This window comes from Callospermophilus lateralis, chromosome 19 (genome assembly GCF_048772815.1).
Source record: "Callospermophilus lateralis isolate mCalLat2 chromosome 19, mCalLat2.hap1, whole genome shotgun sequence".
Taxonomy (NCBI): domain Eukaryota; kingdom Metazoa; phylum Chordata; class Mammalia; order Rodentia; family Sciuridae; genus Callospermophilus; species Callospermophilus lateralis.
In genome coordinates, this window is record NC_135323.1 from 29,812,943 (window position 1) to 29,823,162 (window position 10,220).

At 59.0% G+C, this 10,220-nt stretch overlaps 1 protein-coding gene across 1 annotated transcript; it reads right to left on the minus strand.

Moving 5' to 3' along the window:
* Nucleotides 1–383: 383 nt before the first annotated feature.
* Nyap1 (neuronal tyrosine phosphorylated phosphoinositide-3-kinase adaptor 1) lies at nucleotides 384–7,425 on the minus strand. Its single transcript, XM_077106034.1, has 6 exons — nucleotides 6,582–7,425; nucleotides 4,766–5,121; nucleotides 2,557–4,074; nucleotides 1,495–1,701; nucleotides 1,139–1,248; nucleotides 384–641 (listed from the first exon to the last, which is right to left on the minus strand). Exons 1-6 carry the CDS (start codon nucleotides 6,647–6,649, stop codon nucleotides 384–386), a joined length of 2,517 nt encoding a protein of 838 aa, XP_076962149.1. The 5' UTR covers nucleotides 6,650–7,425.
* Nucleotides 7,426–10,220: the final 2,795 nt, after the last annotated feature.

The window sequence follows — 10,220 nt, forward strand, 5'->3', positions numbered from 1 at the left end:
CCGACTCCCGGCTCTCAGTAAGAGCCCTCCCGCTCGTTCTAATCTTTCTCTTCCGTTTCACCCACCCCCTTCTAGCGCTGACCCCCTCCATCCTTCCCCATGCCGCCCTATGCCTTGGCCTTTGCCCTCTCAGGAGGAGGGGTCTACCGTGCTCAGACCCTCAACAACGAGCAAACTCTCCTCCCCCAAGTTTCTTGGGGTGCTGCTGGCACCCTACGCCCCGATGGGCCTGGCAGGCTCCGCGTCTCTGGGGACTAGGGTGGAAGGCCGGGGACCTCCCTGGCGATCTCACCTAGTCCTTCGGTCTCTCAAGGCAAGCCTCCCAGGAGAGCCTGGCGGGCCCTGCCCCCTCCCAGTGAAGATGCCCCCACGCCCCGCCCTCCTCAGATGGCCGTGTCCCAGAGGACCGTGTGCTGCCGGCGGCAGGGTGGGGTGCCGGACTTGCGGGGTTCGGGACCCCGCCTCCAGCTGGGTAGGATGGGCATGCTCTCCTGCTTGCAGAGGCCACGGTCAGGGCGGTGGCGCGCCTTGATCTCCTTGCACACGCAGCGTTTGCGCTCGATCACCTCCAGGAGCTTGCCGTCGCGCTCGCGGGCTGGCTGGGGTGGCAGCGGCAGCGGCAGCGGCAGCGCGGGGTGGGTCTGCGCGGGCAACCCGGGAGAAAGGAAAAAAGATTTGGGCGTTGTCAAGGACTTCAAGCCCAGACCCACACATTCCCCTAGAAACAAGCCCCGCTCCAGTCCTCTGTCACTCTTGCTGGCGGTGGAGCAGCTGGGGGCAGAAATCCAACCCCGGCCCCCTTTATCCAGCCCTGGTGCCAGGCTAGGCCTGGTTGACCCTGAGTAATGGTCCCTTTTACAAACTGTCTCCCCAAATATGCATTTTTCTAAGTGGTCCCCCCAGAGGGTCCTTTCTCTAAATCACCCAAAGGTGCACCTTCAACTTATGGTGGTTCTGAATGACGTCCAAGCAGGGTCCTGCCTTGCTGCCCATCTTAAGCGGCCCCATCTTGGGAGCCAGAGCCTCCTCGGACCCCCTCACCCTTAATGTGCTATCCCTGGGCCCCAGCCTGTCTGACCCCTTTGGAGCCTTTCTTTCCATAGCAGCTCCTTCACAGATAAGAAAAACCAAGACTCACCTGGCTCAGGACATCCCTGGGCTGGCTGCAGGGCCGGGGGGTGTGGAGCGCGGCCTGCCGGACTCCAGAGGTGGAGGCAGAGCGCCCCAGGCGGTAGCCTCCTGTGAAGTCTGAGGTGGACAAAATTCAGGTGAGAGCCTCTAGGTGCCCCCCAACCCAATTCCCTGAGGAGGCCCTGGCCAGCCTGCTCCTACCTCATCAGAGGAAAGAAGGGGACGAAGAAATGGTGTTAAGACTTAGGGGCCCACACATGGACATGAACAGTTGACAGTCTGAGGATCGGCTAGGACGAACCCTGGGAAATTCTACCAGCCCCCACCCCTAATCTCTGTAGGGATAGGTGGGCAGAGTGTTACCTCCATTTCGATGGCAGGCAGGGAAGGTCTGGCAGGGTATGGGCAGCGCCGTTCGGCCTCCTCGATCGTGGTGGATCCTGGCCAGCAGGCCCTCTGCCCCCTGGCTCCTCACAGGGATCCCTGATGCCATAGCGCCCCTGTCCTCACGCTCCACCTTGCCTGGACCCTCTGTACTTCCATTCCAGGCTCGGGCACCATCCTCGACCTCTGCTGGGGTGACAAGGAGAGCTCAGTGCCTGCACAGGGAGAGGTCTTTCTGTACCCACAGGCATGCACAGTCAGCATGGATGTCCTCCTTGCAAATCACAGAACGGATGGGGGGACCCTACATCTCACCTTCCCTAACTCACACTCCCAGGAGGGACCCAGTACTGCCACCACTCTTTCCACTCATTGGTACCAGCTCCTGGGGTGAAAATTATATATATTTACTGCTTCCAAACACTTTTCTTTGGTCAGAGAGGTCTTTTCTAGCCTAGCTTTAGCTTCTGGGCCCCTCCAGCCCCAGGTGGGGCCAGAATGACCACCTGGAGACCAGGGGTACTGCTCTCCGGTAGGGGTAGAATCCCAAATCTGGAGCCCAAGGAGTGGGGTGGGGTAGGGGCAACAGGGGGAAGGGCTGCATGTGAACTAAGCTCATCTCTGAGAGTAGGCCTGGCAGAGCATTGCGTTGCTAGGCAACGGTAGAGGCCTCCTTCTCCTCTCCCTCCTGTCTGGATAGGTTGCCATGGTAATAGCTGGGAGGCAGCTGTGTTTAGCTCCTAGTGTGCGCACACTCACAAACACACACCCCTGCAGCCCAGGGAAGGGAGGGGCAGGAGTGGAGCAGGATGGGGCCCCATGCTACCCGGTCCCTATCCCAGATCTTCCTGTCCCTCCAGCACACACACACAGGGACCCATCCTTTCATTCTGCTGCCCAATGCTTTCCCTGGAAGAGTCTTCCAGGAAACACAGGGCAGGACAATGGGCTGAGGCTTCCAAATAACCTCTCCAACATATCTCCCAGACCATCACCAACGTCCCCAGCCTCCCACACCCCATTCCCCACTTCCTCACTCACTGTCCAGCTCCTTTGCCTTTCTGCCTCCATATAGGACCTTCCTCTGAAGAGCCCAGCCTGCCCCAAACGTTGTGGTGCCCATCTCCTCTTCTTCCTCCTCTGGTGTCCCTGCACTGGCGATGACATGGGCGCAGGAGATGCTGGCAAAGGCACCCCCATCGGTCCCTTGCTCCTGCAGCTGAATCTTGACCATGGGGGATGGAGCCCCCACTCCACAGCCCTTATTCAGCACCCCCCCAGCCTTGAGGCTCTCATAGGCAGGGGGTCTCTTGAGCCCAGCTGCTGCAGCTGGGTAGGTCCAGAGAGGGGTCAGGGGGCCTGCAGTTGGGTCCGGAAGGCTGTGGGGGGAGGCCAGGCAGCCACGGTGGTGGAGGACCCCAGCTGCTGCACCCATAGCCCCACTGTGGGGGCTGGATTTCCCTGGCACAGGGGGCCTCGAGCTGGTGCACAGCATCCCATGGAGAACTGAGATCTCCTTTTCCGTCTTTGGCTCCCCAACACCCAGGGGTGGACCAGCTGGCAGAACAGAGTGTGTGGTCACCTTGACTGCCGAGTACACCATGGTATAAGACACAGCCTTGTCCTTGGGGGGGCCGGGGAGCAAGGCAGCCGGGGCAGGGGGGGCTGCCGGCACCCCCACTGCCTTGGGGCAGATCATGCTGTGGGAGTTGGGGAGCTCCCGCTCCCCCCGGGGCTGGCCAGAGCCCTGGGGTGGCAACGGTGTTGAGTGGCTCCGGGCTCGGCCTGATGGTCCCAGCAGCAGAAGGTTGGCAGCAGGAGGTGGAGGCGGCGGGGGAGGCGTCTCCCGCTCTCGTGCAGGCACTTGGGGAGCTGGGGTGGAACCTGCTGGCTCCTTGGAGTGGCAGAGGACCGGTAGCCTCGAGACCCCATCGCCAGGGGTTCGGGAAGCAGACTTGGCTTGGGGGAAGGCCAGGAGTGGAGGACGGTGCTGAAGGAGGTTGGGGAAAGGTGGGGGGATTTCACAAGGAGTGGTCTTGGTGGGTGTCCCATCCCTCCTGCCTGGGAGGGCTGAAGCTGGACGTCGGTGGGAGTGGGGCTGAAGGGCATGAGGCTGGTGTGGAGGGGAGGTTGCTGTCAATGCGGGGGCCCCGCTGGCCCGGCCTTCCCCGGCCTCTTCCGGCAGTGGGTACTTCATCTCCTCATAGATAGCCTCACTCTCTTCGGAGTCCGAGTCGGCACCAGCTGGAGGGGTTGGGCCCCCACCCCCAAGAGGGGGCCCTGTCAGGCCCCCTCCACTTCGTCCTCCTCCCCTGAAGACATCCCCCACCATCTCAATGTACACGGGCTCTTCTTCCTGGGCACCCACATCAGGGTCCCCAGTTACTCGGGACCCCCTACTGAGTCGCTGAAGGGGCAGGTTCCCCCCTCGAGAAGAAGGGGCTGCAGGGCAGGACTCATCGAAGGAGACAGAGAGCTGGGTGTTGGGGCTTCGCCTGGGCTTCTGTGGAGGAACCTTCCTGCTGGACTCTCGGCCTTCTGGGGTTGGCTTCTGTGAGCCTGAACAGGATGGGAAAATGACAAATAAACTGGGTTTCGTCTTATTATTCTTTTTTCCCCCTTTGGTATGAGGAATTGAACCTAGGGATGCTTAACCACTGAGCCACATCCCCAGCCCTTTTTATTTTGAGACAGGGTCTTGCTAAATAAATCGCTGAAGACTTTGCTAAGTTGCTGAGGCTGGCTTTGAACTTTCAATCCTCCTGCCTCAGCCTCCCATGCCGCTGGGATTATAGGTGTGAGCCACTGTCCCCTGCTAAACTGTGAGTTCTATGGAGGAAGTAAATGGGGCAATTCTTTATGACCTCTTGACCCACCTGCAAGGACATATCTGCCTCTTCTTTTTTCTCACATCCCTCCACTTCAGTCCTTGTAGGTTCCTTTTCTACCAGGCAGCTCTCAATCTCTGATGCATGCCCCAGAATGCACAGCTCCTACCCTAAATTCCCTCCCACCCCTGCACCCTCCCAGACCACCACTCCTTTCTCAAAAGCAAACTTTTGGGGGTGTGTCCCCCACCCTTGAATGGTTCATCTCAGGTCCATCCAAAAGGAACCCCTCATTCCTTTTGGAAATGGTACCTTCCACTTCCTAGGCTCTTCCCTGAATGAACCCTCCCAGAGGCCTCCCCTGGCCGGGAATGGATCCTCCCATCTTCCAGCTCCCCTTGGGGAGAGTGGGGGTGTCTCACCTGCTTTCTTGCTGGGGGGTATCTCTGCCCCTGATCCTGCCATACTGAGCTTGGTGCTGGGGTGTCTCCGGGGCTTGGCTGGGGGTCTTCGGGCACTGCTGTCCTCTGTGAGACCACCACCGCCCCCCCCAGGTCCACCCCCCACACTGTCCATGCTGCCCACTGAGTGGCAGGAAAGGGAGCGTGGGGCCATGGCGCTGCGGCAGGGGTGGGGGGTGTGCTCCTGGGAGGCGGGCATCGTCATGAAGCCCATCCTGAGGGAGCGGCGCAGTGAGGCGATGTCGCGCACACGGACCCCAGGTCCTGGGCCAGCCCCAGGCCCCGCCGGGCCTGCGGGGGCCACCTCCTTACCGGAGCTGGGGAGAGAAGACCCCAATGGAGCAGAGTCAGGCCTCAGATCTCAGGCCTGGGCTTTCCCCTCCTCACCCCAGGAGGCACCAGCAGTTCTGTGGCCTCTTGGGCAGGAAGAAGGGAGTCTGGGTGGGAATGGGGTACACCTGAAGGTCTAAGACAGAGGTATAGGGGCTTCAGGCAGAATTTGTAGGCTTAAAAAAGGCTAGTGAGGGAAGGGATGAGCAAAGAGGGGTAACTATGTGTGCAGGGGAGTGTCCCCAGGGCTGGACCCCAGCTTGGGCTTATCCTGGGTATATAACATATGGTCAGGTATAGGGAGGGAAATTTCAAACCCAGGCAACAGCTCACTTGACAGACAGACAGACACACCTGCCACCATAAGTCCCAGGCTCCTCTCATGCTCACCCTGGCCTACACTTGGCCTCTGGGCTCTTCTCATGTCCAGCTTCTGCGGCCTCCACCCCCACGCATGCCCCCTCTCCCAGATGCGGGGTGTGCTGTCCACATGGCCAGAGCAGCCTCCCCCGGCTGATCCTTCTCCCTCTCTTCCTCCCTTTCCCTCAGTGCTGTCCTCTCTGTCAGCCTCCGCTCACCCCCATTCCCTTTCACTATCTCTGGGCTCCTGGATGAGTGAAGGGGGAGGCGGCTGGCAGGGAAGAGGGGAGAGCTGTCGTGGGGTGGGCTCTCATTAAGGCCCTGTCTACTAACCCTTCATTAGGGAGAGATCGCAGCAGCGATCGCTCTGATTAATCTAATTAACAACAAGAATTAAACTCCACAGTTGTGAGGAGGGAGAAGGGAGCAGGGAGGTGGCTCTGACTCAGGCTCCAAGAGGCTGTGCAGTCAATGGGAAGTGGAGAAGGAATCAGGGTAGAAAAGGCCAGGCCTAGGTCCCCAGAGGGTAAGGAGAGAGGGCCAGCCAGGATGCAGGAGTGAGGGGCAAGGAGATTCCTGGCCCTGGCTCTTCTGCAGGGTCTAGCCTGCACATTCCCCACCATCACACACACAACCCTGTCCCTTGGTCACTCATTTTCCCCAGCAGGGGAGAGTCAAGGGGGATGCTCTCTGAGGCTCCTGAATGACCCTGTCCCTGGACCCTGTGAGGGCAGTGGAGCCTGCCCCTTCCAAGGTCAGGTGACAGGAGAGTCAGCAGCCAGCCCCCAGATGACAGAAAGGAGAAGACCACAGGCCTGAGGTGAGTCAGGAAGGAATGACTCGGACCCTTGGGGATGGGGAAGAGCCAAGAGGGTGCTCCAGAGCTGGAAGCACCCAGGAGGCCAGGACAGGGGCAGGAGCCAGGAGCAGAGCCAGGAGCAGGGTCAGGACAGGTATGTGCAATTCCAGCTATGCAAAACTGAGTACAGAAATTGAGATCAGAGATCTCACTAATGACAAAAGTGTCCAGCCGCCGGGCTAGGCACAGTTGTGACATGCAAGGAAGCAGTCTGGGCCCTAGTCTTACCTCCTCTTGGCCTCCTCTTCCTTGTGCTGCCTCCACTCCAGCTTGGTTTTTCGGTAGAGGAGGTTCATGTCGTGGGGCAGGAGGTGGGGGCTGGGGGTCCCTGCTCAGCGCCACCAGGCCCGGGGGGCGGCCCTCCCTGGGTCCCGGATCCACTTGGTGGGGGGTGGGGGTGGGGCCAGGAATGAATGAAAGAGAAAAAAAAAAAAAGGAGCAGAGACATGACTCGGGTCCTCAGAGAGGAAAACAGAGACGAGCACAGAAAACCCAAAACAGCCTCTAGGACCCCAGGAAACAAATACAGAAGTATATGTGTACCCAGAGTCACACACCCTGATGAAGGTGTTCAGAGCCACACATACACACTCTCAGAGATCAGATTGACACAGATTCCCTTGCTGTGTAAATACAGCCTGACCCACCACTCAGATAGGCCCCACAAACATATAGCAACTCTGTGCTCACACAAACACACATTCAGACAAATGAACCATCCAGCCACAGACCCAGAGCTACAACAGAGGGCCAGACACATAGAAGGGCACAGGTAAACACAAACCTCGGGGCAGCAAACACACACAGACATAAACACCCACCGACACACCCACAGACACACATACCTCCAGACACATACAAATCTGTCACTGGACACACCTACAGACAAGGAGTTATGCCCGGGGCCTACCTGCATATATCGCACACTACTGGGGAAGGGTCAGACTTGCCACCCCCTCTTGGGCCCTGAGGCTTGGTGGGGAGGTGGTCATGAGGGTTGGGTGGGGATGCTGAAGGAAGGTGGGGGCACGGGGTTGGGCATCTGAAATCTTACCCACCAATCTATCTCCACTCCCTGGCGTCCCCCCCCTTTCCAGTCCTTTTGGGCCTGGGCCTCCGTCCACCTCTCAGTAACGGTCTTCACCTCCCTCCCTTGCTGATGGCCCAAATCACCTTCTTCCTAGTCCAGGATTTGGGAGAACCCTATCCTCCCGCTTCCAGTCCCGCCCCTCAATCCCACCCGGGGGTCCCCAGTCTGGCCTCGTAGCTACCTTCTGAGCTGCAGTCTCCATACCTGCTCGGGCTTCCCTTCCCCCAAAAACACACTCTCCCTTTTGCCTTCAGCCTCACTACTCCTCCCAGCGCCCCTCCTCACTGCCGTCCTCCCCCTTCCCCTGTTTGTTCCAAACCTGGCCTGCTTCATCCCTCTCTCCATCCAAGGGCCCCAGGCTCCCGGGCACCCCTCCTCTTCCCCTTGTCCTGCTGCCCTGGGTTTCTCCGCCTCTCGCCCAGCCAATCCTCCCTGCCCCTTGTCCCCCCACCACCGCCTCCCCGCACCAAGCCTCCCCAATTTCTACATCACCGTACCTGGCCTGCCGGGCGCCGGCCCCCCCATGCCGGGCTCCGCCCGGAGCAGGAGGAGGGAGGAGGAGAGACAGAGAGACCGGGGGGGGGGGGAGCAGAGCTGGGCCCTGCCGCAGAGACAGCCCCGCCTCCGGGTCCGCCCCCAGACCCGCCCCCGGCCCCAAACCCACCCTTCCACACCCTCCAAGGACGGAGCGGGAGCGGTCGCGCTGCGCTGCACCGCTGGGCTAGGGTGGGGGGGCACAGGGACCGCGGAGCCTGCGGGGGCGGCTCAGAGGAAGGTCGTGGGACGCAGGGGGTCCGGTGCCAGCCCGCCCCGCCAAGGGGCGTCCGCTCCTCGCCGCCCAGCGCCCCCTGCCCGGCCGGGCGGTGCTGGGTTTGGTCTCCTCGGCCCCGGCCGAGCGACGCGCGGCGCTCAGCGGCGCCCCCCAGCGGCAGCCCAGGTCCTGCACCCACCCGCGAACCCCGCGCGCCGGGCGCTCCGCGCTCCGCGCCCGGCGTCTGTCTGGGGCCGAGGCTGCGGCTACGGGCCCGGGGTGCAGTGAGGCAGTGAGGCCGGCAGAGGGGGCTGCCTTCCAGACCGAGGGGCTTCCAGAGTCAGGAGCCGGACGCTCGGCCACTTTGCCAGCAGGGGGCGTGCTCCCTTGGCCGCGCCCCCTCTTCCCCGCCGTCCCCAGGTGCCGGGAGGGAGCGAGAGTTGGCTGACTTGGTGTCGGCCTCCTCCCTCCGCAGCCTCCCAGGCGCCCGGACCTTGTTCCATCGTCTGGGCTCAAAGTCTTCCGCCTATCCGCCCCCGCAATCCAAGTCACCCTCCCCTTAACCTTTGACTCTGCGGGCTCCGCCCGCCAGGACCTGGGTGCAATGGGGTTGGTTGGTCTCTTACTGGGACCACCACAGCCACCGCCTGGGTGCAGTCGCAGGGGTCTCTGAGGAGCATGACCTAGCCCTCCTTTGGTGACCTTTCTCAGCAGTTCCCAGAGAAATCCCTCTCTCCAAAATTCCTTTGGAGTACAGCTTTGCCATAGGGTTAATTAGCTTCAAGGTGATCTCGGTTTTACTCTTAGCTGGTTGAAAAATGTGCCCCCAAATATATGCATGTACTAATCCCCGGAATCTGTGGACCGTTTTCCATATGGCAGTCTTTGCAGATGTGCTGTGTGGCGTTAGGCAAATTGGATAACCTCTCTGAAAGATGCTTCATCTCATACCTACCTCAACAAGGTTTGGAGGAAGAAAGGGAGCTGCAAGTGCTTTGTAAGTCGAGGGCCCTGCATATTAAAGGCTATTAAATGCTCCTAGGAGAGGTAATACATTAAAACACAAGAGTCCTTTAACTTTTACACCTTAATGGGAATTAATTTATATTCATTCAACAAACATTTCTGCAGAGATTGACAATATCCCAGGGACCCTCCACATGGAAAAGTCCACAATGATGCCAAATGTCCGAGGCAGAGAAGGGGTCCAAAGATTCCTTGTGAATAGTTTGTAGGAGTCAGCACCAAAAAAGGAGGTTCTGGAGGTTTAGCAGTAAAGTCTATGTTCAGAATGTTGTCAGAGGGGAGAGGGTTCTGCAGGGGAGAGAAGGATGAGGTCTGGAGGGGCAGGACACGTGTGGGAGGCTGCTTCCTGGACCTCAGTACCTGGGCTATGGCAGGGCCCTGTTACTATAGCCAAAGGGAGACATATAGCAACGCAGATGCATTTTAACGAAGATATAAAGAACAAATATATAAAGCGGGCAGGGGTTGCATTGTTTTACCTTTTAGAGTGGTCAGAAATTTTCATAAGCTAAAGCAGAGGGAGGAGGGATCTGGAAAAGAGCACAGAGCCCAGACAGCTGGGTTCCATAGAATACTAGCCCTGAGGTCTTGGTCAAATGCGTGAGCACTTAGGAGCCTTGGTTTCCTCAGCTAGAGCTCCACATCTGCTCTCTCTCTCTCTCTCTCTCTCTCTCTCTCTCTCTCTAATACTTTTTAGTTGTCAGTGGATCTTTATTCATATGTGGTGCTGAGAATCAAACCCAGTGCCTCACACATGCTAGACAAGTGCTCTACCACTTAGCCACAACCCCAGCCCTTCATCTCTCTTCTTCAGAAGATGAGAAAGTTTTAATATACTCAAGAACAGGTCCTTCCAAGTGACAAAAATTAATTAGAATCTGTTCATCTCCTTCTGAACCTGCAAGTGAAATCAGACGCAGCCTCTAGATACTGCTTTGGCTAAAAGTATCCCCCCCTCGGAATGTTGGTTAGGGAAGCCAAGAGAGAGAAATTGGCAATT

What these genes read in the sequence shown, in the direction of transcription:
- Nyap1 (XM_077106034.1), bottom strand. Translation starts at nt 6,649, where the DNA reads ATGAACCTCCTCTACCGAAAAACCAAGCTGGAGTGGAGGCAGCACAAG. An exon ending in GAAGAGGAGGCCAAGAGGAG is followed by an intron (nt 5,122 to 6,581) that starts GTAAGACTAGGG and finishes TTCTCTCCCCAG; the next exon opens with CTCCGGTAAGGAGGTGGCCC. An exon ending in TGCCTGCCATCGAAATGGAG is followed by an intron (nt 1,249 to 1,494) that starts GTAACACTCTGC and finishes TGTCCACCTCAG; the next exon opens with ACTTCACAGGAGGCTACCGC.